The 27,905-nt window shown below is 48.5% G+C and overlaps 11 protein-coding genes across 11 annotated transcripts; 5 read left to right on the forward strand and 6 right to left on the reverse strand.

Annotated features, from left to right (window-relative positions):
* Positions 1–837: 837 nt before the first annotated feature.
* Positions 838–2,391, reverse strand: BKA55DRAFT_503241 (FAD dependent oxidoreductase; the record flags this gene model as incomplete). The annotated part of the gene is made up of 4 exons (XM_046186990.1): positions 838–1,109; positions 1,161–1,734; positions 1,792–2,081; positions 2,139–2,391. 4 exons carry the CDS (start codon positions 2,389–2,391, stop codon positions 838–840), a joined length of 1,389 nt encoding a protein of 462 aa, XP_046054390.1.
* Positions 2,392–3,215: 824 nt separating this feature from the next.
* On the forward strand, positions 3,216–5,078 carry BKA55DRAFT_590876 (major facilitator superfamily domain-containing protein; the record flags this gene model as incomplete). Its single annotated transcript, XM_046195157.1, has 8 exons — positions 3,216–3,394; positions 3,448–3,709; positions 3,766–3,859; positions 3,911–4,036; positions 4,144–4,211; positions 4,296–4,410; positions 4,471–4,660; positions 4,718–5,078. The coding sequence occupies 8 exons, from the start codon at positions 3,216–3,218 to the stop codon at positions 5,076–5,078; spliced, it is 1,395 nt and encodes a 464-aa protein (XP_046054391.1).
* A 433-nt stretch (positions 5,079–5,511) lies between these two features.
* Positions 5,512–7,724, reverse strand: BKA55DRAFT_607691 (Aldehyde/histidinol dehydrogenase). The gene is made up of 5 exons (XM_046196612.1): positions 7,436–7,724; positions 7,354–7,384; positions 7,207–7,294; positions 5,897–7,141; positions 5,512–5,843 (listed from the first exon to the last, which is right to left on the reverse strand). The coding sequence occupies exons 2-5, from the start codon at positions 7,375–7,377 to the stop codon at positions 5,701–5,703; spliced, it is 1,500 nt and encodes a 499-aa protein (XP_046054392.1). The 5' UTR covers positions 7,378–7,384; positions 7,436–7,724; the 3' UTR covers positions 5,512–5,700.
* Positions 7,725–8,272: 548 nt separating this feature from the next.
* On the reverse strand, positions 8,273–9,420 carry BKA55DRAFT_590878 (uncharacterized protein; the record flags this gene model as incomplete). Its single annotated transcript, XM_046195158.1, has 2 exons — positions 8,273–9,054; positions 9,105–9,420. 2 exons carry the CDS (start codon positions 9,418–9,420, stop codon positions 8,273–8,275), a joined length of 1,098 nt encoding a protein of 365 aa, XP_046054393.1.
* Positions 9,421–11,406: 1,986 nt separating this feature from the next.
* BKA55DRAFT_254164 (fungal hydrophobin-domain-containing protein) lies at positions 11,407–11,967 on the reverse strand. The gene is made up of 3 exons (XM_046185383.1): positions 11,736–11,967; positions 11,594–11,682; positions 11,407–11,540 (listed from the first exon to the last, which is right to left on the reverse strand). Exons 1-3 carry the CDS (start codon positions 11,899–11,901, stop codon positions 11,493–11,495), a joined length of 303 nt encoding a protein of 100 aa, XP_046054394.1. The 5' UTR covers positions 11,902–11,967; the 3' UTR covers positions 11,407–11,492.
* Positions 11,968–13,347: 1,380 nt separating this feature from the next.
* BKA55DRAFT_672466 (uncharacterized protein) lies at positions 13,348–14,298 on the reverse strand (the record flags this gene model as incomplete). Its single annotated transcript, XM_046197992.1, has 1 exon — positions 13,348–14,298. The coding sequence occupies one exon, from the start codon at positions 14,296–14,298 to the stop codon at positions 13,348–13,350; it is 951 nt and encodes a 316-aa protein (XP_046054395.1).
* Positions 14,299–17,413: 3,115 nt separating this feature from the next.
* Positions 17,414–19,181, forward strand: BKA55DRAFT_590882 (uncharacterized protein; the record flags this gene model as incomplete). The annotated part of the gene is made up of 4 exons (XM_046195159.1): positions 17,414–17,661; positions 17,748–18,400; positions 18,506–18,655; positions 18,691–19,181. The coding sequence occupies 4 exons, from the start codon at positions 17,414–17,416 to the stop codon at positions 19,179–19,181; spliced, it is 1,542 nt and encodes a 513-aa protein (XP_046054396.1).
* A 726-nt stretch (positions 19,182–19,907) lies between these two features.
* BKA55DRAFT_503232 (uncharacterized protein) lies at positions 19,908–21,379 on the forward strand (the record flags this gene model as incomplete). The annotated part of the gene is made up of 2 exons (XM_046186988.1): positions 19,908–20,250; positions 20,319–21,379. 2 exons carry the CDS (start codon positions 19,908–19,910, stop codon positions 21,377–21,379), a joined length of 1,404 nt encoding a protein of 467 aa, XP_046054397.1.
* Positions 21,380–22,563: 1,184 nt separating this feature from the next.
* On the forward strand, positions 22,564–24,273 carry BKA55DRAFT_502077 (general substrate transporter; the record flags this gene model as incomplete). Its single annotated transcript, XM_046186892.1, has 2 exons — positions 22,564–23,876; positions 23,928–24,273. The coding sequence occupies 2 exons, from the start codon at positions 22,564–22,566 to the stop codon at positions 24,271–24,273; spliced, it is 1,659 nt and encodes a 552-aa protein (XP_046054398.1).
* A 331-nt stretch (positions 24,274–24,604) lies between these two features.
* Positions 24,605–25,674, reverse strand: BKA55DRAFT_719259 (peptidase S8/S53 domain-containing protein; the record flags this gene model as incomplete). The annotated part of the gene is made up of 1 exon (XM_046200959.1): positions 24,605–25,674. A coding segment is annotated over one exon (873 nt), but the record flags the coding sequence as incomplete, so codon positions are not given.
* A 1,062-nt stretch (positions 25,675–26,736) lies between these two features.
* On the forward strand, positions 26,737–27,815 carry BKA55DRAFT_636626 (uncharacterized protein). Its single transcript, XM_046197030.1, has 2 exons — positions 26,737–27,106; positions 27,156–27,815. Exons 1-2 carry the CDS (start codon positions 26,801–26,803, stop codon positions 27,780–27,782), a joined length of 933 nt encoding a protein of 310 aa, XP_046054400.1. The 5' UTR covers positions 26,737–26,800; the 3' UTR covers positions 27,783–27,815.
* Positions 27,816–27,905: the final 90 nt, after the last annotated feature.

The following is a 27,905-nucleotide window of genomic DNA, read 5'->3' on the forward strand; positions in this document are numbered from 1 at the left end:
GCCGTCTAGGATCGTCCCTCTTGCCGGCGATCCTGAGTCTGAGAGGGGAGGCGTAACAGGAAGGATTATTCTATCCTGTTTACAGTCTTATCTTCCCGGACTGGTCGAGGAAGGAGAGACTTTTCAGCACGACAACGCCCGTACATATAAATGCCGGAAAGTTCAGAATTGGCTGCTGCCCTGGGCAAGAAGAACAGGAGTCTTTCTTGCTGACTGGCCGCCATACAGCCCTGATCTCAACCCCATTGAAAATCTATGGAAAGTCCTGAAGAAGAGGATATGCGATAGATATCCTGAAATTGCTGCTTATCCAAAGTCTGCAGCAGCTTTGGCCCGGCTGATTGAAGCTGCAGAGGAGCTTTGGTCGGAGGTCGAAGATGAAGTGGTCAAAAACGTGATAAAATCGATGCCCGACCGGTTGAACGCCTGTTACAACGCAAATGGCTATTATACCAAGTATTAAACTATATTTCTGGAATCTCCTTTTAAGTCTCTACAGATTGATATATATATTATCTAAATTGAAGAATTATTGCCCATGCAATTGCAATCCGAAATGGCAGTATGAGATCGAGGTAGTTGGGGTGGATCCGGAATGTGTCGGAACTTTTGCACGCCCACTGTAGGGTTCGTGCGGGCGACGCTTAGCAATGTAACCTCATGGGAGTGAGGAGTAAATACCGGATGCTCGGTAAATGTTTTAGTTTTGAGGGGTAAAAGACATGAGAACAAACCCTAAATGGTGAGAAACGAGTAGGCAAGTCACGATCAGTCTGTATTCGTCATTTGTGCATGTACTCTCTAGACCCTGCTTACAATCTCGCGACAAAGCACTATCTACAGTTTAGCCCCTTCCCTCCTCTGTACTGTTTTCCAAGTATCCAGTATAGTGTTTTTCGGGCTATCCAGCCTCTCTTGAGTAGCCTCGTAGAGTTTAGGTATACCTGTCTTCTCGTAACTCAAGCCGTCCATCACCATGGATGCCACGCCTTTCGCAGACAAGAAGATCTGCGGCATACCATGTCCACTGAAGCCCGCAAGTATAAACTGATTCTGCCTTCCAGGAATACTACCGACATGGGGCAAGCCATCAGACGAGTAGCCCATAACTAGTCTGCGTGTTAGTAACACTGATATTCAAGTCAGGTATATCAACTCACCTCCAGTCCAAACCTTGGACGTGTAAGCGCCACTATGTTCCCACCCGTGAAACACCCGCTGCATATATCCATCAAAATAGTTCCTCGCAGACTCAATCAACTGATCGTCGTTGACATTATTATACCAGCTGGGCAGATCATGATAGTACATTGATCGTGCACCTCCAACTATGATACTTCCGTCAAGCCTTGGGATCAGGTACTCGTATTTGGTATCAGACCAGCGAATAATGTACGAGTTGGGAAGTAAGGGCGCCGGGGTCTTGCCAGGCTTGATGTGACTACAGATGCCCCGCACTGGGACGATCTTGTCCGCGAACTCTGGTAATATGGATGATGTGTAGGCGTTGGTTGCATAGATGATCTTTGCAGCGCGGATCGTGCCGCGAGGAGTCGTCAGTGTCAGATAACCCTCCTCATCAGGCTTTTCAGTAACTGAAGTGACAGGCGTGTTGGTCTGCAGATTGACATTGGCGTTAATAGCCTTGGAGAGCAGTTGGAGAATGAGCTTGTATGGCCAACAGTGGCCTGCCGTGTAAGAAAAGCAGCCCTTGGCTCCCTTTACACCCGAAAGCTATAAGCGACTGTCAGCATGTCATAACGTATCCAGAGGGAATTAGATATCGCTTACCTTTTCGGCTTCAGCACCCTGGGCAAAGTAGACATCTTGCATAACAGAAACTCCATTCTGTCTGAGAGCATCTACTCCCGCTTTTATCTTGTCCAAAATGGCATCTGACATTAGCGCATCAACAGCACGGGTATAGACAAAGTCGCAGTCAACGCCCTCCTCCTCAATGGTCTTTTTAACAGCAGCAAGGTTCTTAGCCTCGAACTCAGCAGCCTCAGCTGCAGCCTCGATGCCATACGTAGCCAGAAGATTCGCAGGCCTATTGTACGGATCGGGCTTGAGATGGCCGCCTGCATCAAAACCTATTAACGCACAAATTTGGAGTGATAAGGTGAAGGGTCAATTACCATTACGTCCGGTGGCTCCCGAGCAAGCTTGACGAGCTTCAAGAATCACAATCTTTGGCGCAGGAACGCTCCGAGCCTTGCATTGCTCGAGAATATGATGGACTGTCGCCACGCCTGCGTAACCAGCGCCGATAATGGCAATGTCGACTTGGGCAGGGAGTTCAGTAGTTGAGCGATGATTATCAAGAGGATGCGGCTCTGACCTCCAAAAAGAGGTTGTGGCTTTATCAACAGGAAGGGCAGAAGGCGACATAGTGAGTAAGCGTGGCTGAATGAATTGCAGGGTCGTATTTTGGATCACTTGTTATCTGTTTCTTACAGAATTGGATGAAGGACCTAGTGAAATGTTAAGTAAAAAAGGCGTAAGCAGCCAGTTCGTTATAAGCTTGATAACCTCCACTTTATTGGCCTCATACCACAGTTAGTAAACGAAGTGAATGTAACCCACCGTAGTAATCAGACCGAAAGATTACAAGCAACCATCCACACACAGGCGAAGCACAAGGGCAAACTCTATCATGCCTACTCAAGTCCGATAATGTGCTAATAGTTGACCGGCCCGGTCGTTTGCGGAGTAAAGACATTTTTCAACAAAGCATGTCAATGTAGTATCAAACTCTCTCTTAATCTTTCCAAGATTACCCCAGACCATTCTAGAATGAAATAAGACTTGAACCTAGATGAAATTACTAAAGAATAGTCCAGTCATCACCGGCCCGGCCTCAATGCAAGGCTAAGTAGCTTTCAGTCTACCGTTACATACCCTTTATAGCCTATCAACATATGCAGATCGGGGTGTAACAGGATAGCACGGCAATCTAGTGCCTGATATCTGAACCAAATCTGGGGATACCCCGCGATAAGCACTCGGACCGACCAACAAGGGGGAACCCTCCCACTGCTAGCCTATGCCATGGGCAGTGAGGGGTTCATCCTACTGACTTGGCAGCCAATGATATATACGCTATTACTGCCCTTCGCAAGCGGAATCATTTCATAAGAATCGAAGCCTTTCACGCTCACGATATTACGACTAAGTATCTCTCATCATACAAACGGATCATCATTGTTCGTATCATGGCGACTTCAGTCCCAAAGGACGATGTCAAGGTTACAGGTCAGAATGACCTTGCTCCAACAACCAGCTACATCGACGGCGAAGTTCTCGACGAAGAGATTGACCACGGATACCTAAGCGCTTCAAAGTTCACAAAGTTCTACAGGAGCGTTTTGTTCCAGATGATCCTCCTTGGGCTGTGAGTCGTCGTGTCCTCCAAATCACTGTTAGCTAACGTCTCTATGCTCATAGTCTCTCCTGTGTTGGTCCAGCCATGTCAGATGCCATTTCCAACCTTGGAGGCGGTGGTCTCTCCACTCCATATCTGGCAAACCTGGCGACCTCGCTGAACTACACGGCAGGCTGTTTGCTTACTCTCTTCGGCGGCCCCTTGATCAACAAGTTTGGCATCAAGTGGTCCTGCACAATAGCTGCGGTGGGGATGCCTCTTTCGGGTTCTGCGTACTACGTATGTGCAAAGTATCGTGTAAATTGGTATCTTATCTTTGCAAAGGTAATTATAGCTACATGTATCTATCTGTAGTGTACCATAACTGACAGGTTTGGTAGATACTTACAGGATTCACATATGGCTTTCTATACGTCGCAGAGTCTACGGCCATGTTGTCATATCCTCTGGCAAACGACAGGGGCTTCTATCTAGGTGAGCAGCTTATAATCTCGGTAGACAGCAGCTACTAACAGGCTTGATCAGGTATCTGGTCTGCAATGCGTAATTCGGGTAGCGTCATCGGAGGCGCCATCAACTTTTCCAATAATCACAGTGACTCCAAAGCAGGAGGCGTTGCGTGGTCTACCTACCTCGTCTTCATTGCTTTCGGTAAGTGACACCTATAAAACTTCTGGGAAACCGGTCGCAAAAGCGTCTAACGGGAGACGAATAGAATGTACTGGCCTGTTTTGGGCTCTCTTGCTATCACCCACCAGACGGGTGCGACGTCGTGATAGCACCAAGGTTCCTATATCCGATAGAGCCAGCTGGAAGCAAGAGTTTGGTGCGTTGTGGAAGCACTTACAGCGCAGAAAGGTGAGTTATGTTGTAATTGCGTTTGCGAGCGCTGGCTGACATTCGAATCAAGACCTGGCTCATGGCTTTACCTGCTTTCTACTCGTTCTTCTGTGGCGGAACCATGGGCACCTATCTTTCGTTGCACTTTTCAGTGCGGGCGCGCGCATTGTCTTCTCTTCTCCTCCGTAAGTTGATGCATTCAAACCATCCTGAGCGCAAAATAATAATCTGGTATGGCTGATTAGCGACCTTATCCATCATCCTGGTAATTGCCTACGGAAAGCTTTTGGACAGGTCCCGCTGGTCCCAGACCAAGCGAGCATGGATATCTTTTGCCTGCTGGCTGATTCCCCAGGCAGCCTGCTTCATCTGGATTGGTGTCGAGTACGCAAAGTTTGGTCCAGGCCAACTCGAAAACGCTCTAGACTATAAAACGTATGTTCCTCCTAGTCCCCATGTCTCACACGGAATTCTAACGGCTTTTTCTTGAAGCAATACCAGGAGATGGGCCGAAGCCTACCTCCCATATCTTATAATGCAGTCCACCAGCTACGTGTGCCAGTTATCTCTGTACTGGATCCTCGGTACCTTCTCCACCAACGCCGGATCCTCCGCTCGTTCAGGCGGTTTGCTCCGGGCGTTTGAGACCGCTGGACAAACTGTCTCATACGCCATCAACTCTCACAGCGGCTCCGACGCCAGAATTCCCTTCTATGTTCACGCTGCAATCCTGTGTCTTACTGTTCCGTGCATGGTGTTCCTGATTCAGCTAGTCCCTGAAGCGCCGGCTGCTACGGATATAGATGCGGAGCCAGTCATGGAGGGTGTACCTGATAACAAGCAGGTCATTTGAGACGCCAGATAATGGAGGATATCAAACGGAACTGTTGGTAAGGTTTATGCAAAAGACAAACTTGCATTCATGTATCCTATCGGGGTTTGGTTTTTGAGCTTTGCTCTTCAGAATGAAATTTGGTTATTTTCTCTACTTAGTACGTGGGTGCCTTTGAAAGTCCATATTTCGACAGCGGTAATGTGCCTATAGTGGCAAAGGGCTACAGTCCTGGAATCAAGATCATCTAAGATTAAACAGGACGAGGATAAGGAGTATATCGTAAGTACCGTAGTCGACAGAGTGGCGTCTAGAGGAGTACTAACTTTGTGTCGCGAACGAACTCGGCAGCAATGGGGTATCAACAGGTCTGCACGATTTCATCTTGTTGCCTGGATGGAAAAATCACTCTTCATTATCTGCTTTAGCCTTCCGTGGCTTTGCTGCTGAAGTGGCAAGATATTCCAGTTCAGAAGTCCATCTTGGCTGGAAATCGACTCCCAGAAGAAAGAAGATACAAAAGCTTGGCACGAACTTGTTTGCAGCACTTATAATAAACGCAAAATAACTCGTCACTCCATTCTAGCCCAACGTCGCCTCTCATGCTCACCAATGAGGTTATAATAACTACATAGCTTTCAGCTCACAACTTGGGCATGCCCTCAACAGTCAAAGTCCCTGTTTTCTGGATAAGGTATTCCTCAATAGCCACGTCCTTGCCTGCTTCTTTGCCGTAGCCCGACATCTTGATTCCACCAAATGGAGACTCGGCACAAGAGGCGTTACCTGTCGAGAGTCGTTAGTCTCAATTGTCAACTAAGTGACAGAAACAAACATACCAGTATTCATCCCGATCATTCCAGCCTCTAAGCTTTCCAAAAGCCTCCAGGTTCGGGAGACGTCTTCAGTGAAGAAGTAAGATGCTAATCCCATTGACGTTTCATTTGCCTTCTGGATAACCTCCTCTTCGGTTTCGAACTTGTATAGACCCAGAATAGGTCCAAATATTTCTTCTTGAGTTGTGAGCATGTTCGCGGTCATACCCGAGATGATAGTTGGCTCGAAAAAGTACCCATTCAGATTCTCTGGCTGCTTACCGCCGCAGAGAATCTTGCCTCCTTTACCGATAGCATCTTGGATATGTTTCTTGACCTTATCCACGCCACGGCCAGTAGTGAGAGGTCCCATTGTGGAACGGGAATCAGCTCCATGTCCCACGCGGATCTTGCTGGTGGCCTCAAGCATCATCTGCGCAAACTTTTCGTAAACGCCGGCTTGGACATAGACTCGATTGGCGTGGGTGCATGCTTGGCCTGCAGTCCGCCATTTGAGTATCATAAGAGCGGCGACTGCCTGGTCAAGGTCACCATCATCAAAGATGATGAAAGGACAATTTCCACCCAACTCCATAGTGACTTTCTTCAATCCCTCACTGCAATGCCTTGCGATAATGCTGCCTACAGCAGTACTACCTGTAAACGTGACCTTGCGTACCAGCGGATGCTTGCAGAGTGTCTCGCTGACCGATGGAGTATTGGCGTTATCAGTTGAGATAACATTAAGCACTCCTGGAGGCACACCCGCGCGGAGGGCAAGATCTGCCAGGGCCATAACACTAAATGGTGTTTCTGGGGATGGTTTGACAATCATGGTACATCCTGCGGCCAGTGCGGCCGAAACCTTGCGGATAATCATAGCGACTGGGAAGTTCCAAGGGACAAGAGCAACACTCACACCGATCGGCTGCTTGATAACAAAAGTTCGACGGTTAGATATAGCGGGCTGAGCAATAGAACCTCTTACACGCTCGGCCTCGCCAGCGAACCACCAAGCGAAGCCAAGGGCATAATCGACCTCGCCGACAGCTTCTGCCATAGGTTTTCCGGTTTCGAAGACAACTATCTTGGCGATATCCTGTCGTGCATTTGTGATGAGCTCATGCCACTTGAGAAGGATCTTGGCTCGTTGGCGGGGATTGGCGTGGCGGTAGCTTTGGAAGGCAGCATGTGACGACTCGACATATTTGTTAACGTCGGAGACTTCGTTTGTGGGACTGGTGGCCCAGATCTGACGAGAGCCAGGGTCTGCAGAGCGTTGTATGAGCTGATAATCCTTCTTTGCTTTCCGGGCATGGAGGCTCGAAGCTTACCTTCAACGTCAAAACGTTTTCCGGACTGGGACTGGACCCATTGACCGTTTAATAGTGATTCCTCATGAAGAAGGGACGGATCGTCCAGCTGTAAGGCATTTGTTAATCTTTCGCCAGCATATGTTGGTAGTTGGAAGGGGACAAGACCTTGAAAGGTAAGTTTCGTGTCATGTTGCTTCTGTGAATAGTGAATACTCAAACATTGAGGTCTGCAATGGTTTACACAAACAGATTTATATAGTTCACCCATTACTATATAACCTGTCTCGCTACCTTTGAGACGAAAAGTGTGACCGGCTCTGTCACAAACGTACAGTCAGTAGGCCTTCAGTCACTTTCTGTCGGCGACCGGATACAACGTTGAGGGCCATTAGCTCCTTGAAACTCTCTTTCTCTTTGTCGCGTTTTCCGGTGCGGTTGTTAGTCAGTGAAATGTTTGTCATAAATCTCGAGTCGTCATCTGGCCTGGCCTCCATACGAGCTCTTACTAGTGTATTGCAAGCTAAAGAGAATCGCCGATTATCGGATAAGACGGATAGTAGTAGAACACGGCACTTCCCCGCTTCGGTGAGGGGAGGATCGCCAGCCGGTCCCGGGTCTGTCCCCGCTAGCTTATCAGTCCCCGGTAGTTCTCATGGTGCTAAATTCCGGGCTGGAAGCCGGCCCCGGTATTCTGGCTGGGGAAATGATCTTCTATAGATGGTCTAGCTCACGCGCTTCTAGATAACGCTAAACCTACTGACGATGTTTGAAAATGGTTCGGGAAAACATATCGTAACCGGTGCGGTACGTATGCATGTAGCACTAAGTAACGGGCAAAGCTGCTATTTAGGAAGGGCAAAGCAGCGAAGTGCATGACGGGAATTTGTCATTGTGGTCGAGCGCCAACATCCCTTATATTTATCACAATGTGGAAAGACTTTGCCCTTACTGTTAGTTATAATTATAACTCTATAATAGGCTTATCACCTTCATATATTGGCCTTTTGAACTTGAAAAAGAGCCAACCGCTATGTATTTCATCTTCTAGGAAGTCCTCCACTAGTAGCCCTTCGAGGTATTAAATTTATGTCTCTTGTGATTGTTGCAATGTGTTCCTGGTTACCGCCAGTAGCGACCGAATGGTAGACTGAACCTCAGCCATGGTCGACGACGACATGCAATCTGCTATTCCCAAATTTCCCGAATGCATAAACTTGGACTGAAACGTCCTCACAGTGTGGTACAGATGTTTCAATTGGTAGTCTACCACCGTAGCAAGCAAGATCAATCTCAAAGGCGGATCAAGCCTGAGGCCTGCGACCCGGCAGTCTACTGAGTCGAACAGGGTGTAATCTTGGTTCGGTACTGATGATGAGACGGCGTTGCGGATCTCGTGTAGTATCTGGTCGTATGTAGACAGTAGAAGAGACAAGGGCGTTAGAACCAGGTGAAGAACTGTCTGCCAATTAGAGCAAACTGAGTCGGCGACATCGCCATTGCTTTTCACGCATTGGTGTAGTAACTCGGTTACAACGCCAAGGGTCTCTTGCACCGGTCGCATGGCTGCTTCTATGTATTTCGCCGGTCGAGATTGAGTGCTAGCGCCCCTCACATGAGCGGGCGGTAGTCTTGTGCGTAGAAGTTCTTGCTGAAGGACCGGTAATCTCTCGAGCGGGCTGGGTGCATTCGTTGTGTCATTCGCCGGACGTAAACGGGGATCAATGACGGAGTCGTTGGAACCAATAGGTGGGCTTGTCGGAACAGACCACGGGTCTTCATTCATGGGCATATCGAGAAATGGATGCGTGCTATTAAAGTCGCCGAGGCTGTTTGTAAAGTCGAATGAATCAAATAGCGCTGTATGATCTGAAACAAGATCAGCGATGCATCAGAGATTGGCGACAACGGAGACTTACCTGTAATGCAACTATCGCCGAGCTGTGGAGGTGACGGAGGCATGGATATCCCCGAATCTGCAGTCAATGCATCTCCATCCGAGAAACCACCATAAAACGCCGTATCAGAAATAGATTGTGTCTGTTGTATCTCTCTGCCCGCCATAGATGCTTTACTAGGTCTTCCAACCTTGAGAGCAGGGCTATAAGTGCAGACTGAATCATCACCCAGACATCGCGAGCAACCATCCAAGTCCCCGGAGCAGCGCAATTTACGTGAGTGACACCTGTCGCACGCAAGTCTCTTCTTTGGTCTTGTTCCGGATGGACTGTGCATTTTTGCGGAGAAAGAGAATACAATTATTGGGGTTTCACTCACGGAAATGAGAATGCAAAAGAAATCACCAACGGGTTTTAACGTTATATTGCATGGTAATGTAGCAATTGAGTATCCCAAATGGAAGGATTCGGGATTACCGTTACATTTTGGGGCATGCTTTTACGAGTGCCCAAGTCGAGAATAAGATTCAACGTTTGTCCCTTGTAGGCAGATGATTGCTTTTGGCAAACAGGCCCCTGCAATCCCCCTGCTCCACTGTAAGATCTAGAGCGTATGCATTGGGCAGTTGAAACGGTTATGGACATTTTCTTGTGATAACGCACTCATCGTACCACCCGCAGTAAAGGATCTCAAACCCTGGACGGCACAGAAGTTCGGCATCTTCCATTACTGCAATTCTACAAAAGTCCAGGTGGAAGTAGACTGTTCTTCTCCGATGAATCACCCCACAAGCCATGCAGCACATTTACGCGACGTTGCACTCTTATTTAACCCCCAAGATATCGAAAACACAAGAATGATCCTTCTGCAAACATCACGGTAGGTAAGTACTTAGCTTCGGGTAATTTTGTGCCATTCCCGCTTACCCGTCAGACTAGTACGGCATGGGAAGCTCGACGGTAATTGAGGGCTTTAAAAAAAAATCGTACCGCCAAGAGAAGTGTAACTTTCCTAGAGGCCCGCCAATCTGACCTAATAGCCACTGAAGGATACGCTGCGGCGAAACATGTTCAGTTGAACCCATCAGCCCTGCGCGTCGGAGCTGGGCGATCAATCTTGGCGTGCAGCGGAAGAGGAGTGATTTTCCCGGCGCTAGAAATGTTCTCTCGAGAAAAGAAGATTGCTTGTGATAAATTGGCATGGACTTGTAAATGGCTTTATATATCATATCCTGCTGCACAACGATCTATGCCATGATTCCGTATCTTTGACTTTATCAATGCGTGTACCCAACTCCACGTTGTAGCGCAGGTGTCAAGCAGGTTCGCCATCTTCTCCAATATCTCCGACAGTCCAGGAACAACCCCAACAAAAAGGATCTTAATCCACCGGAATCACGAGCTTTACATTCCGAGATCGTACGTTAACTCATCGAAGGAACCGTCGGTGGGTCATTCTCAAACTCGGCCCATTGTAAGCAAGCTATTTTCGTTTGTGTTGAACATTTTACGTATTTGGCTCCTGCGCCTCAATCCTTATCTAAACGGTAGAGCCGGAGTAAAACTTCCTCCTGTCCTCCGTTCGTCTACCCTGCAGTGACAGATGTTTATTGGTGTGGCGGTTTGTGCACCAATTACAGGCATAAGAGCGCGAGGCGCGTGTTTTAGCCGTTGGGTAAAACGTGCTTTTCACTTGCATGGTTGCATCAATATCCATGTTATAGGGGTGTGAGATCCTCTCGTGGCAACTAACGGGGAGTTTTTGACGCATGTAAGACTGTATATCCATCCGGATGTCAGACGCCTGATTCGCCCTTCTCGGAAACTGACTAGTCTGCAAGTTTGGCAGCTGCCTAATCAAATACGCGACCCTCCTCTGTAGTCATATAACATTAATCATCTTTGAGTTTATCCAACGTCTCTTGTGGTGCGAATGTTGCTGATCACAGCCTCTTCCAACAAACGGAAGGATACTTATCTATCATCCTTCTCATCAGCGCCGTCACCCTCGCTTGTGTCGTTCTGAGATGTCATTGAGCTTTTAGGGACGATATCTTCACCCTCCATAATTTGCACTGTTCTTATCGGCCATGGCATACGAGAAAGCAAAATTTTACTTCCATCCTCGGATTGTGAAGTAGAAGCTTGGAGAGACGCATTTCGGGGGCGATAAGTATTATGTGGCGATAGGTACTGTAGAAGCATACTACGCGAAGCTTGATATGGGTGGAAAGACATTATATGGCAAAGATAACCAGGAGTATTGATTTGCTACCTAATCATGCGAACCATCTCGAGTAGAGTCCAGAGTTACTTGCAATTTTCAGTATCCCCCCCAAGTATTACTACACACGCCGACAACTTCGGATAACTCCGCGCCGATTGGCAAGTGATAAGCCCACAAACCACTTAAGCAGAAACACCGACAGGCTTCTGGCAGAAAGCACCCAGCTCAAGCTACACTTCAGTCAGTCTTTTTATCGTCATTAGTCTAATAGAGAGCAACTTACAACCTCAGCGACGGCACAGCAGCGGGCGCGCTGGCCAGACTTGGCACAGATAGCCTCGAATTCCTTGGCATTGGTGGGAGTCTCGGTAGCTATTGTCATCGTTAGCAACTCTTAAATATTCGCATATCATGGATCAACTCACGAGAGCGGCAGTCACCGGAGAGGACACCGACGAGGTTGAGACTACAGCACTGAGGGTTGCCGAAGAGGCCACCGCTAGGGCAAGCCTCGTAGCCGTTGGGAGAGGTAGCAGGCAGGGCGTAGGCGGTGCCGGCGAGGAAGATAGATACGATAGTGTAGAACTGCATGGTTGCGGTGTTGAAAAGTTGGTTGGTGAAGATGGAAGTGAGTAGTGATGGATTGTTTGGATGCTGAGTGAAGATGGTGAAATATTCTGATAGCTGGCGCAAGATGCAGTCTTTATAGAGAAAGATGCTCAAGAGTTGTAAGACAGGTCATCTCTCTTTGGTATTCTGAATATCCTTTTCCAAGTTCCCTTCCCCAATAGCTTGAGTGTTTCAACAACATGACTTCTGTTTCCGGCGCATTTGACGAGGGAGGTTGAAGGCTGGAATGTTTCTCAGCTCTGCATCGTCCTCTCTTGATGCACGAGCATGGACCATGGACTTGATATGGTCAACCGGGTTGTCAAGCTGCGTGACGCTAACTTGATTCATTTGCAGATCATCATGTCCCAATGTCTAAACAGTGGCCTACCCCAGAGTATTGAATTTTGAGTAAATATTACACCAGTCTAATCTGGTACCCTGTAGTGTTGAATTTGGTTTCTGTAGTATTCTCTTATTAAGAAGTTAGATTTTATCAGATTTAATATTTCTACTAATTAATAGATGTGACAATCTCAAAGATTAACAGCTCCAGCTTGATATTCTAGTATTGGTTTTGCGTCTATTCTGAAGGTTAACTGCAACCATTAAATTCCCCAGACCTATGCTTGCAGCACCGAAACACGGAAAACACAGAATCGAGAGGAATTGAATTCATTATGGATTGACTCAAGAAAGGAAAATGCAAGGAGCATCCCTTGAATTGAGTTTCGGAAGTCGCTATCACTAACACCAAATTGCCGAAGCTGCGAGGGATGTCTCATGAATCAGATGTAACCTACTCAACGGCATACCTTTTGCAACTGCCGTACCGATGTCTTAGACAGAACCAGGAACCAGCCGCCGATCTTATACTTGTATGTGGAGAATTTCCATAGAAATAACTGGAGCTACGGAGAATTCCCCACGCCACGATGTTACCGGCAACACGGCTGACAGCTTCTCCCTTGACAATGTCTCAGACGTCACGAAAAAGTCGTTGATCTCTACTTGTTTCAATTTCCCATCCCCGCATTGATTTGAATTAGTGACAGCAAGGAAATACTAGTTGGTGATCACTACTGCATTCAAGAGACCATTGCCTGTCATGCATCACTTAGTGTATACAAAGAACTACCAGCAGAGCTGAATTGAATGCTGTTACAATGTACTACATATTAGGGTAAGGTAAGGATTCCCATTACTCAGCAATATTGACAAAGATTATTCGATTCGACAAGCAAACTATGACAGAACTATGTACAAGAAGGTAAACTTATTAGGATCGCGGATCAAGTGGCTAAACTCGGAATTAAACACTCGGGGTCAGGAAGTATGTTCCTGGATTACTAACAACTCAACAAAATAATCCCTAGACTCAATACATTGCGCTACCGAGCTCAGCCAGATATGTGGCGATGCCATGATCTACAGAGGGAGCCCCAACAGGATGAATCCAAACCCAAAGATACCAAGAAGGCCCAGTTCAACGTAAGAGGCCTTGGCAGCGCCAGCAGTGATAACAGATGGTTCTCCGGGAGCAGGGCCACTGGTAGGGCTAGTAGCAGGCTTCTCTCCTGAGGGGTTGGGAGCCACTGAAGTTGCCATAGATGAAGGGGGTTGAGGAGCTTCTCCTCCAGCACCGCAAGTAGTGCATGCAGAAGGAGGGTTGGGCTGAGCAGGGGGTTGCGACTGTTGTCCTGAAGTGCCGCAAGTGGTGCAAGCAGGGGAGTTGGGGTGCTCTGGCTTGTCCTCGCCAGGATTGTTGGTTGGTTTGGGGGGCTGAGGAGGAGCAGCAGATGAAGGCTTGAGTCGGCCGCACGTGGTGCATTCTTCTGGCTGAGGACCCGAAGGAACTGGCTTGACAGCTGGGGCAGATGGAACAGGTTGGGGCTGGACCGGAGGCTTGCCAGAAGGCTCACCCTGCTCGTGGCATGTCTCACAGTGCTCAGGCTGCGGCTTGGGAGGCTCGAAGTCCTCGCCAGATCCCTTGGTAGGTGTAGCCTCAGGGCACGGGACAGTCAGCGTCGCAGTGATGGGCTCAGAACCACAAGAGTTACAAACAGTAACAGTTGAGGTAAAGCCAGGCGGAACACCAGTAGTGCGAGGCTGACACTTTTCCTTGTGGCATGCCTCCGTGATGGTGTAGGTATGCACACGCAGACCCGTGGAGCAGAACTCGTGATACTCAGTGGTATACACGGTATGAGGTCCAAGACCACCACCTGTGCCGTTACCAGACCAAGTACTGGTCGGCTCGACAATGATGGAGGTGATGGTTGGAAAGGTCTTGGTTGAGGTAACGCAGGAAGTTGTTTCTGCGTTGACTGCAAGACTGACAGTCAGGAGGAAGGGGATGAGGGACTTGAAGGTTTGCATTTTGAAGCGAGTGACGAAGCGAGTGACAAGATGTGTGAACGAGTGAAAATTGTTAAATGACTTGTATGTTATGTCTGTAGTCCTGAAAATATCCCTTCGGTCAAGTATTATATATCACCGACCTCTCAACAACCAAACCATTCTAAAATTACTTTCGCACCTCCATACCTCGCAACATCGCGCAAAAGATTAGTTCCTCTAGACTTTGAGACTAAACATGCACAAAGCAGCTGAAGCAAAAACTCAATGCCTGTTGATCCCTCCAAAGGTGGTAATATTCACATCGCTGCCTTGCATAAGAGTTCCCACGTCAAAGCTGTTTCGGGAAGTTGATCGACGGCTGATATCTCCGATGGGGATCTAGTCTAACGGGGAGAATGTGAGACAGCAGGAAATAGTGTCAATAGTTCGATTTCAAGAGACAAAGTTTTGCGATGCCAGCTGAAAGGCCTCATTTTTCCGGTTGGAAGTCGGGTCATGGAGTTCGTGTCGGCATATCTAAACTCAAACATCAGAAATTACCTCAATGTCGTGAGTTGTTGTTATTCAACATTAAACATCTCCATCCGCCGGTTTGGGCATGTATATACGGCTCCTCCTGAGCTCGAGTTCAACGTAAATCACTTGAATCTCAACGATATCTTCTCACTACTTTCTTAATTACACTCGTTTACTTCAAACCACTCGCTTATTTATCTCCCCTTGAACACTTGTTAGCCACCATGAAGTCCAAGAGTATCGTGGCCGCTTCAACAGTGATGAGCCTTGCTCTTGCCCAAGCTTCTGCTGATCCTCTTTGTTCTACCATCATCAATCTTCAACCTATTGAATATCAGTTCCAGCAGCCTATTCTCATTGACTCTTACTTCCCTGCCAACACTGACATTGTCCTTGATGATGGCCATGTCGTTCATGTCACCAATGCTCCAACCTCTTTGAGCACTGTCCTGACTGATGTCTCGACAAGCCTGACTACACTGACCAGGTCTGTTCGCCATTATACCGACAGTTGGATTAAGCTTTAACTAATCATTCCCAAGTAGTGCTACCAACGGCAACGGCAATCCTCCAGACGGAGGCTACCTCACCTTCACCGTTCCTGCGGACCCCAATGATATTGGCAATCATCCTGTCACCAAGACCTATCCTCCAACCGAGCCCGGCCAGCCTGGCATTGTGGTCATCCAGGTTCCCACATCTCCTCCTGGAGCTGATGGGGTCCCTACCTCTTCAGTCCCATACGTCACCGTCACTACCACTGGAGACTTCCCCTCTCTGACCGGTCCAGCCACCAAGACCATCACTCCCAACGAACCAGGGGCAACCGGTAGTGTCATCATCGAGGTCCCCAACACCAAGACTGGCTCTTCTTCAGCATCTTATGTCACAGTCACCACTCCAGGGGACCTTGCCCCTACTGATGACCCTCGCACAAGCACTATTCCTCCCAGTAACCCGACCAAACCCGGCACGGTTATTATCGTTGTGCCAAGCTCTCAGGCTTCATCTGCTTCCTCCGTTCCATTTGTCACTGTTACCACCACTGGTAGTACCCTTGACCCCACGGACGATCCCATCACATCGACTATTTCCCCGTCTGGGTCAACAGGCTCAGGCACTGTCATCGTGGAGGTTCCGCCTTCCAGTTCTGTTAGCGGCTCTGACGCATCCTCCACTCCCGTTTCTTTTGTTACCCGCACTGTCACTGGAGACGATGGTAATGGTGAGCCTTCCACGACTACTATCACCCCTGCCGAAAGCTCCGGCCCAGGCACCGTAATTGTCGAAATCCCGCCTCCAACCAACAACCCCTCGTCTACATCACCTGGTGTCAACAGCTCTGGAGGTCCCGGCTCGTCGGGACCAAGCAGTCTTGCTACTCAGGGGCCTAGCGATAGCGCCGCTCCATCTAGCAACCCTGGCGAGACCGGATCACTCTCTTCTGCTCCTGAATCTTTTACTCCTAGTCAGGCGACCACCGATGATAACGCTTCGAGCACTTCAGCTAGCGCAGCTACAAGCAGCTCAGCGGCGTCATCAAGCACAGAGCCCGAGACACCATCCAGCCCCGCAGCAGAGACGAGCAACTCAGCAACCTCTTCTGCTCCTACATCTACTTCTTCGCCAAGCAACACCGAAACCAGCTCTCCTGCAAACCCATCGACTTCCAGCCCTGCTTCGTCAGCTGAAACTTCAGCAGCTGCCTCCTCAACAGAGTCTGCTCCCAGCTCGTCCACCAGCGCAGCGGCCGCGAACTTTGATCCTTGCCCCGACAGTCTCTATGGAAACCCTCAGTGTTGTTCCATCGATGTTGGTGGCGTTGCAGACATTGAATGCGATTCACGTGAGTACCTCCGTCATATCATAAGACAGATCTTAGCTAACAGGATCAATAGCCACCGAGTCTCCTACCGATGCCGACAACTTCCAAGCCATCTGCGCTGCCAGTGGTCAACGAGCTCGATGCTGTGTCCTTCCTGTGGTAAGTCCTACTCTTGGACAGGAAAGAATAGATACTAACTCATTTCGTGCTGTAGCTTGGTCAAGCTCTCGTTTGCTTGACTCCCGTCGGCGTCTCCAACTAGAAGGATACACTTTAAGCATCAAGGCCCCAGCATCAAGTAGTGCTATTCGTGGTCATTGGGTAGGAAAGTTGGCTGCATGGTCGAAACTGTGGGTCTTGGTTGGCAGCTGTTTCTTGGCGGTTATAGCCTGTATTGGAAGTGATACTGAGGACTGACGATTGGCTTTAATTCATGTACCTGACTATGCCTACTATATCTCAGTGGTGCCCTTTATACCAGTGTTAGGGGGGTATGAAGTGGTCGTATTTTTGTTTTATTGCCTACTTTTTACTGTTGAACTTCGAAATGGAACAAGCTACGTCATGGAAGCGCCATCTCTGAGCCAGAGCAACTCCAAGCCCACGTGGGTAAATTCTCCCTTGTAGACGTAGGACAGCAGGCAGCACTGCGTTCGACTTGTCACTTTGATAGTCTCACAATTTGCAATACCAGCAAGTAAGGCCCCACAAGAGGCTGAAATGCATATGAACCAAAGAAGATGCGGCACAGGCTATTCACCAGCCACAAATTTGATAGCAAGAGACAACGGAATGCTTTGTGCAGTAACGAGGCTCAGCGCCCGATCGTCCTTGAGAAGATATAATGTATCATTGGTCGAGTGCCAGGATGTATATCCATTTTTAGTGCTACCAACTGCTTCGTGTAACACGGACTTGTCAGCAGCCCCAAGCCACTCGTCCCAACCAACAGCTGTTGGTAAGAACCTGCCAGAGCCTTGCGATGATAAAGTTGGTGGATTTTTAATTCTGCCTCTGTTATCCGCAGATCTAGTAATAGTGTAAGTAGAGTAAACCCTTTATCGCGGTTGTCGTTCAACCAGTTCTGTATTCTTTTTCTTCCCTTCTATAAAGCGTCGTGTTGTAGAGCACCATACCCATATGTATGGTTCACTCCAGTTGTCCTTATCGGCGGATTGATTGCGACAGGACTTATCGCTTTCCTCAGTGTAGCTACTCTAGGCTATGAGACCGTCTCTACGGCTACTTCCCACCCCAACGTAACCAGCGAGAATCGCGATCCCTTCTCCAACTGGCCTTCCTTTCTCACAGCGAATACAAAGTCTATTTGTTCCGCAACCACAATCACCATTGGCACTGGCTTCTACACTAATAACACAGCCCTCAAGTATACAATCACCAAGATCTGGCGAGGCGATAATCCCAACTCTCCAGATGAACTGTTAGGGTCGTTGCCATACCTCAGCAACCCCCTTGAAAACTGCGCTGTGAGTGGCATCACCATCGGGTTCGAGGCTTTAGAGCGGAGTTCCTGGGAGATCTCACAACAGAAATGGAGTGCAAAATTAAAAGCGTCCATCTCTTATCAGGCTAACACGCCTGGCGGTAGGACTACTCTCAATATGACAACAACGTACAACTATAACGGCATCGAATATGATGAAAAGTCTTCATTTTCAGGTCGCAATGAGACTACCAAGGCTAGCCTTTGGTGGGGAGAGCCTATGCTTGCACGGTATTCTATCGCCCTCACGAACGACATGCACTTCGCTAGTGAAAGTTTCTCCAAGGGATTTTAAAATGCGAATATCACAAACCGTCCTCCAATTTACCAGGGCAATATTTTCTTCGCCAAAAGAAAGACAACTGTGCCCTCGGTACAAGATATCAAAGCTCTTGACTTCTTTCAAGTCAGCTGTTTCTTCGTCACATTTAACAATAATGGAGTCTCACCCGCCATTTACTTCTGCGACACCAACGAGATGGAGAAACTATCTCGAGCCAACGAAAGCGATTCTTACAGGCCCCTCCCTGGTATTTGGATCTCGGCTGATATGTTGGCCGGACAGACTCTGGACCTAACATTCTCGACAACGTTGAGCTCTGGACGCAGTCCACGAGCAGCTATGAAGTTATCCGAGATCGTAATTATACTTGGGGCAACCATCTCAGAGTCGATGGGGCGTTTGGGCTAGCCGATCGTGCATTCACCGGAGAGGACAGTTCTGCGAGGAATCTCAGAATCAATCCATCCGTCATCTCCACAACACTCGTTTGTCAGATCCCTCGCCTGAAGAGTACACCGTCCCTGGTTGCGTCTGTCATTATAAACACTCTTGTTATTCTGTCAACTCTGTGGAAATTGTACAAGTTCATCATTGATGCTCCTCTCCCAAGAAGACATCCGGAGATGATGAACTGTGCTGGATACACTGCAACGATGCCAAAGGAAGCAGAAGGTGGAGTTGCGTATTCTTCTAGACAATCACCCCAGAGCATGGGAATGCCGAGTCGGGTCAAATCGCGTTACTCTTCTATACGACAAGAGGAAGATCTCTAGACTATACTAGGGATTTAAGGATAAAGATTGGCGCCAAGACCGCGCTTTTGTCTTGGTATTGGTAGCAGGCCACATGGCGAGAGGCGGGTCTTTATCCTAAATAGGCATCTCGCGAAATCCCTAGTGGGTCGTGTGATTTATCCATGAGATATTTATAATAAGCTTAAGATAAAACTGGTAGTTAATCGACACGATAGCTTGGCACAGCCTTGGCCCTGAGTCGCTTAGAAAAACATGAAATATGACTGGTGGTCTTGTTGATTATCTGTGCCAGCTAGCTAGATGGGCTATCTATGTGCCTGTGCATCTTGCTCCTTGGCCCGATAATTCTGGGGAACCTTTGCCTTCCTTGCTAACTCTAAGTGGCTATGATGTACATCGTTCAAGGGGTTATCTGACATCTCAATGGTCAGCGACGCTGCATGTTTGATTCCAATCGTCACTGTGAATATCCAGGGTAGTATTGGTATCCATAGTACTAACTTGGCCCGGATCAAGTTGAGGACCTTATCGCACAACTCGTTGATTGAATAAGCTGCCAAGGACAAAAGGTCCAGCTTCCAAGAACAAAATATCTAGCTTCCAATCCAGGGAAGGATCGACAATAGTTTCCCAACTCTTGACTTTGACCTTGAAACTAAGTATAAAGAGTCCCTCTGACTCTTGTAATATTCGCTCTGTAGTTTCTTGCTCATTGCCGCTTTGAAACCTTCTCGATCTGTCAATATGAAGGCCAGTATCGCCTCCGTCCTACTAGCCACCCTAGCGGGCTCTGCCGTCGCACAGACGCAGAGGATCAACACGGCCAAGTACAATGAGGATTACCTCCGTGCCAAAAGTGCGCCTCATGCCATTGGAATGGGAGAGCTTCGTCAGCGCAAGATGGCTCTCCATGAGAGTGAGGCGGCGGCTGGCGTCTTCGACAAAGATCGCTACAAAGTACTCAGTTCCGGCACGCCTTGTTCTGACGGCAAGGCGGGAGGTTATTCTTGTAACAAGATCGACCTCTTGGGCTTCCTGCGCCACCAGGACATGGGCAGTCGTACACGCGTCGGTAATGATGTCTGGGGTATGTTATGTCCCAGAGCAACTGTTAATTCGTGAAGGTTAGTTATGCTAACTTATCTCCCCCGTCAGGTTGGACACATGCCTCGAGTGGTCGCGAGTTTGCTCTTCTAGGGCAGTCAGACGGCACGGCCTTTGCAGAAGTTCACCCCGACGGTAGCCTGACCTATGTCGGTCGCCTTCCAACCCAGACCGTCGCTTCTTCGTGGCGTGACATCAAGGTCATCGGCAACTACGCCTACATTGGCTCTGAGGCGGCTGGCCACGGTCTACAGATCTTTGACCTCACCAAGCTCCTCAACACTGATAAGAAGAACCCTCCTACCTTCAGTATAAGGAGCGACCTGGCGGCGCACTTCAGCGCTTTCGGCAACAGCCACAACATCGTCGCCAACGAGGAGACAGCCCTCATTGCAGCTGTCGGTACAGCCTACGATCTCAAGTGTCGCGCCGGGCTCTGGATGATCGACGTCTCGAACCCAAAGCGACCTCAGGATGCTGGCTGTGTTGCCTCGGACGGCTACGTGCACGACGCGCAGTGCGTTATATACCGGGGCCCCCAGAAAGCTTTCCAGGGTCGTGAGATCTGCTTCAACTACAATGAAGATGCGCTCACTATCGTTGACATCTCCCGCCGCACTATGCCACGCCAGATCTCGCGCACCACATACAACGGCGCCACATATACCCACCAGGGTTGGTTGACCGAGGATCACAAGTATCTCCTGTTGGACGACGAGCTGGATGAGCAAGAAAAGACTGGTCCTGCAGCTGACCAGCACACCACGACATACATTGTTGATATCCAAGACCTGGAGTATCCCGTCTTCCGTGGTGTATACAAGAGCCCTGTTCGCGCCATCGATCACAATCAGTATGTTGTTGGTGGCGTGTCATACCAGGCAAACTATGGATCTGGTCTACGCATGGTAAATGTGTCTTCAATTGCTCAAGATGACACTGGCGCTCTGTTTGAGGAGATTGGTTTCTTTGACGTTCATCCTGAGGATGATGCAGTTGGTGGTGAGGCACAGTTCTATGGTGCTTGGTCTGTTTACCCTTACTTCCAGAGTGGGAATATTCTAGTTAGCTCCATTGAGCGGGGCCTGTTTTCCCTTCGATATACTGGTTAATTAATTGGCCATAGTTCATAGAATACCATATACATGCATACATATATATATATATATATAGTATTAATGTCTTAATCTTGAATTAAGCTATGCAAAGTGATAATTTACTTGTCTACATTCTCCTATTAAAGATTGATAGGCACAGCGGTACTAAAGAACTTTTAGTGCCGTACATAGTTCCTCTCCTCGTTCTATTATCGACGCTCCTACAGATAGAGCCAGAAACATCCAGCCCTCGTGGACTCCACCAAGTCGGGAGTAGTGAGTCCTTAACCTGCTCTCTACCTAGGTGTTTATAGCCAAAGCAGCAAGCGATCTAATAAAGCAGGGTCAATGGTGCAATACACCTGTTGAGCAACGCGCGCGGTTCAACTTGCCGAACACCCCTGACCACGCCGGATCCTTTCCCTTTTCTCCACACCAACTATCAAACACGACCTTCTTTCAGTTGACCGGCTCTACCATCAACTCTTCTTTTGGTTAATCCCATTAGCCATCTATTTATCCGAGGTAATACAAGACCTAACTTTCCCTTATACTATCTGGGTATACGCATATTAAGTTAGTGAGCACTTGCCACTTATCCAAGGAATCATCGATATAGACGGATCAATACTTAACCCCCGAGCTTGCGACGAGTATTTAAATCGGCAGGATGATCACTTACCCCACTAGTTTAATTCAATGCGGGGTCCCCAGAATTTGGTTCCAACCCCAGAACTTCCAAAAGCAGGCAAAAGACAGGGAGGGGCTAGCTGAATGTGATCTAAGACTGAATACGGAAATTAAGCCCACGATACGAGAGGGCTGGGCAGGGGTAAACTCTTAGCCATCCACGCTCCTGGCGTCGGTTAGAGCAAAACAAGACCCTTGGCATTACCCCAGCGTATGCGGGGGTCTCTGAATCTCGACCTTTCTAGTGCTACCATGACCCTTCTGCTCCATGTCCCCGCACAAGTTAGAGTACGCCCTAAGTCGCGCCAGTGAACAGTACGGCCAGGGATAGGATAAACTTTCAAGCGCAGGCGTCGCTGTAATTGGTTCAAGGCCATTGGACCAGACGTGTATATATATTAAAGCTGTCTCTTGCCCTTGCTCAGTCGACCCCAGATCTCAAGTCCTCCACAGACAACTTCACTGGCCGACCGACCCCTTGTGCTGGCTGTAGCACTAGGACAATCATCATGGGTATTTCCATCAACAATATCTTCGCCGTCAATGAGGACCGGCCGACTCCAAAGGTCGTTTACAATTGGCGCGTTTACACTTGCGCTGCCATCGCCTCTTTCGCATCATGCATGATCGGCTATGATTCCGCCTTTATCGGCACCACGATCGCGCTGCCGTCCTTTACCGAGGAATTCGATTTTGCATCTTACGAACCCAACGATCTTGCTCTTCTCAAATCCAACATTGTCTCCGTCTATCAAGCAGGTGCTTTCTTTGGCAGTTTATTCGCCTACATCACCTCCTATTTCATCGGGCGACGTTACTCCCTGATTGCTTTCAGCTTTGTGTTCATGGTTGGCGCCGGCATGATGCTTGGCGCTAATGCTGAGCGTGGCCTGGGACTCATTATTGGCGGCCGTGTTCTCGCTGGAGTTGGAGTTGGCGCTTGCTCTAACATGGTCCCGATCTACTGCTCCGAGCTGTCTCCTCCTGCTATTCGAGGTCGCCTCGTTGGTATCTACGAACTTGGTTGGCAGATTGGCGGCCTTGTCGGGTTCTGGATCAATTATGGGTTGGCTGAGACGATGGCTCCTAGCCATAAGCAGTGGATCATTCCCTTTGCTGTCCAGCTCATCCCCGCAGGTATGCTGCTCTTCGGTGCCTTCTGGATCAGGGAGTCGCCTCGTTGGCTATTCTCCAAGGGCCGCCGTGAGGAAGCCATGAAGAACCTATGCTGGGTGAGGCAGCTGCCGGCTAATGACCTTTATCTCGTCGAAGAGGTTAGCTACATTGACCAGGAACTCGATCGCTACAACAAAGAAGTCGGACCCGGTTTCTGGAAGCCATTCACTGCGCTCAAGAGCCGCAAGGTTCAATGGCGCTTCTTCCTCGGCGGCATGATGTTCCTCTGGCAGAACGGCTCCGGCATCAACGCCATCAACTATTACAGCCCTACTGTGTTCAAGAGTATCGGCATCCAAGGCACTAATACCTCGTTCTTGACTACCGGTATTTTCGGCGTGGTTAAAACGAGCGTTACTATCATCTTTATTCTGTTCCTGATCGAGACCGTGGGACGCAGGAAGTTGTTGATTATTGGATCAGTCGGTGGTTCCCTCTGTATGTGGTTTATCGGAAGCTATATCAAGATAGCAGACCCGGCTGCCAAGGTGGCGGCTGCTGCGGCCACCGGAGCCTCAGCTCCGTCAATGTCGAGCGGTGGAATCGCCGCGGTGTTCTTCTTCTACCTCTGGACTGTCTTTTACTCCCCCACGTGGAATCCGATCCCCTGGGTGCTCAACTCTGAGATGTTTAACGAGAATTCCAGGTACGTTCTTGAGTCGTCCCTCTATCGAGATACATTGCTAACATGCTGCAGATCACTCGGTCAAGCTTCCGCTGCTGCCAACAACTGGTTCTGGAACTTCATTGTCTCTCGCTTTACCCCGCAAATGTTTATCAAGATGGGCTATGGCGTCTACTTCTTTTTTGCGTCGCTTATGATCCTCTCCGCTATCTTCGTCTTCTTCTTCATTCCTGAGACCAAGGGCCTGCCGCTTGACACGATGGATCGTCTCTTTGAAATCAAGCCCGTGTGGAAGGCCCATGGCCAACTGTCTGAGGAACTGAGGCTACAGGAGGAGGAATTTCGACGTAATGCGGAGGGTGCCGACCTTAGTGCTGAGAAGACTCTAGCTATTGCTGAAGAAAGTGAGCGGGTTTGAAGTTATTGATATAATAGCGCTTTATGTTGTCAGGGGTTGTACTAGGACTTAATTCACGATTCAAATCAACTACCGAGACTTCTTGGATGAACAGCGAGACTTTGTGTCCTTTTGGCTTCTAAGCAGTACGTCAGAAGGGAACGAGGCCACAAGTTACAACCCGTAATCAAACCTATCTAGAAGAATATCATACATTGACCAGAATTCTCTTCGATGCTATATCTCAAACGGTTACCTTGTTTGAAGGGTTCTCCACAGCACTGCCTTTATCAACCGCGTTCTGTGATAAACTATTCTTCTTTCCAGCAGGGGCATTAGACTCCTCATCGATTAACACGGCCCTCAACCTTCCAAATTGTCAAAACGGCCGGCAACACGCTGATGGTCCAGAAGACAACGTTGATAACGGTTGTATAAAAAAGGCGAAGATTTGCTACTCAAGTCACTATCTATCCTTATCCCAGTGACCCCTCTGCCAGAGTTGGCCCTCTATTTAGCTCCTGGTAAAGCTATCAAAAAGGTTACTTCTTAAAATACTTGGTTGCCGTTATGCGCAAGGCGGTTACTACTGCAACGCACATCCTTAATTACACCACCCAAACTTGCGCCAAGAATTCGCTCCTTAACAGCCTCAGAACCCCTCAGATTCTCACTGGATATGAAATATGCAGCTAGACCTGCAACATGTGGTGCTGCCGCACTCGTACCAGAGGCATACCTTGTTTCAGTTTCTTTATTGTTCCAGGCGCTAGCAATGTTAGCACCTGGTGCAAAGATATCAACGCAGGGACCGTAGTTGGAGCAAGGAGTGCGACAGTCATCTGGACCACTTGCGGCTACTGTGATAGCGGATGGGGCAGAGGCAGGGGAGCGGAACATGGCGAAGTCAGCGTCGTTACCAGCTGAAACAACCACAGTAATACCTGCATCAGTAGCAGCCTGTACCGCATCGTTAACATAGACGCTTTGAGGACCGCCTGCAGATATGTTGATAACGCTCCTGTCAGAAATACCCCTCGCCTTGGCGTCACGGATAGCCCAGTATATGCCCTGCCAGAGCCACCACATGTTACTTCTGCCGCTTTTGCTAATCACCTTGACAGAAATCATGGTGCAGTTCTTAGCCACCCCGTAAGTTTTGCCCCCGATAATCGCTGCGACATAAGTGCCATGATCGAGTTCATCATCGTCGATAGACCCAGGGACGAAGTTTGCTCCTTGGAAAGCTCGACCTGAGAATTCAGGATGCGAAAGGTTAATGCCTGAATCGATCACATACACATATGCGCCAAAGCCTGCGGTTGTATCGTAGCAGTATCGACGGGGACTACCATTTTTGGCATTGCACGAGGAGATACGTGCGAGATTCCAGGGAGGATTGACCTGCAATCTGTATCTACGCGGATGTTCAGGGCGGTCAGTAAAGAGGTCTGGTGTCTCGGGATGCTGTGTTGAGCGCAGCACCTTTCTCGATATATGTGACCTGTCCTCTCTTAGCACATGGTCCAGAGCTTACTGTGGATAGACTTACCATCTCAGTGGTACTGACGCCCTCAAGCTCCGGAGAGAAGATCTTATTAACATAGCCTTGGAAGCCAGCCGAGTTGGTACGATTCGGAGTACCATGCTTTCTGTTGATCTTGGATCTCCTACTTCTCGTCTTAGAGGGTGCATTGGACTTGTGTATAACGATGGAGCTTTGGGGAAAAGGTCAGGACGGCTTCTTATACACCAAGAACATCCGTAAGGTTGACGGTTGTTGAGTTATCACGAAGTTACCTGAAGCAAGCTTTGGAGATTTTATCTTTATTGAATGGCTTATACATATCATTTGACTATCAGAAGCAGGTACTGTTTGCTGTGAAGTACTGTCATAGTATCGCGTGAAATTATTAACTTTTATTTGTGAACCTTGTCACATGACTCAACGACAAAGACCAAAGGAATATACTTAAGGTTAAAGCATAACTTTAAACTGAACCTTTGGGTGGCCAACTCCATAAAGCCTTTAAACCGCTTTATTATGTCTCAACTTGTAACTAGGTTCCAGAAGGTCAACATAGACCAAGTCAAAAAGGTGGGAAGGCTTATCGGCTTGCAAATATTGGCTGGCACAATTCAGATAGAGATACTCTACAATTAAGCCTCGGTCATGAACGAGATCCAATAAAGATCATGGGAATTATGAGTAACCCGAGCGAGGTCGAGGTTATCTGTCTCACAAGTCGCGACCAAGGTCGGAGCGGACGTGTATCACTATGTGTAATAGCAATGACTGGAGGATTAACTGGCTCAGTATTGAAACTGACCTCATCGGACATTGTTCATGTCGCTGTGTGAAGCAATTAGCTCTCCAGTGTAGATTCAAGCCTGACTAATCTACAAGCCATAGCACTAGACCCATCGGAGTTCCTCCGCACAGATAAATAGCTTACCCCAAAGCGTCTCAAACACCGAATCTATAAAAGATTCCAACAGGATCTCACGGTCATCATTTCCGGGCAAGTTCTGCATATCCTCCGACAAAATGAATTTTTATCCACCACCTCCTGTGATCAAAGCAGAGATTTATCTCCACATCCCAGACGACAAGCGCTGCTTAGGCCAAGAGTCAGAATGGCGCGGGGGCTTTGCGGGGTCGTTCCAGCACATCTTCCTTGAAGGTCCAGTTGTCGATAGCGCTGGGAATCTCTATGTCGTGGACATTCCTTATGGCCGTATTCTCAAGATTGATCACCAGAAGGATGTTACCGTTGCTTGTTCTTGGGATGGCGAGCCGAATGGTCTCGTGGGGACTGTTCATGGAGATTTGTTGGTGGCAGACTACAAGCAGGTATGACAATGCTTAGGGCTGGCGTTACCCGTGAGGCTAATTGGGACAGGGCATACTATCGTTTGATCCCGAGACAGGGAAGATAGGTCCAAAGTTGACGAGGAAGAACCTTGAGAGATTTAAAGGCCCGAATGACTTGATTGTCGATTCAAAGGGAAATCTCTACTTCACAGACCAAGGTCAAACCGGAATGACTGATCCAACAGGCCGTGTCTACCGTTTATCAGCTGATGGAAGACTCGATACCCTCCTTGACAACGGCCCCTCACCCAATGGTCTCGTGCTCTCACGAGACGAGCGCTTTCTCTACGTCGCTATGACAAGAGCAAACCAAGTCTGGCGCCTACCCTTACACGCAGACGGCACTACTTCCAAAGTTGGGGTGTTCTTCCAGTCTTTTGGGAACGCGGGTCCTGATGGTCTGGCCCTAGATGAAGAAGGGAATTTGTTCATCTGCCATCCAAGTCTTGGTTCAATCTTTGTGGTCGATACTCATGGTGTGCCTAAGGCTCGAATTGTTAGTGGATCACCGGGAATCAATCTGACAAATTGCTGTTTTGGAGGACCGGAGCATAAGACTTTATTCATCACTGATAGTTTGGAGGGGAATATTCAGACGGTGGAGTGGCATTGTCGGGGAGCTGTGGCTGCGCCGTCACTGAAACAAAGCAAGTAGCAGTAAATAACGATAAATTTAAACTTTAACCGCATTACATCTTGCTGGTAAACACCATCATATGAGTTGATAAGCCGTAACTCTTATGTCATGAACCCAAGGAGGTAGAAAAACATCCAACTA

Source organism: Fusarium redolens (assembly GCF_020744475.1).
Source record: "Fusarium redolens strain MPI-CAGE-AT-0023 chromosome Unknown BKA55scaffold_3, whole genome shotgun sequence".
In the NCBI taxonomy this organism is placed as follows: Eukaryota; Fungi; Ascomycota; class Sordariomycetes; order Hypocreales; family Nectriaceae; genus Fusarium; species Fusarium redolens.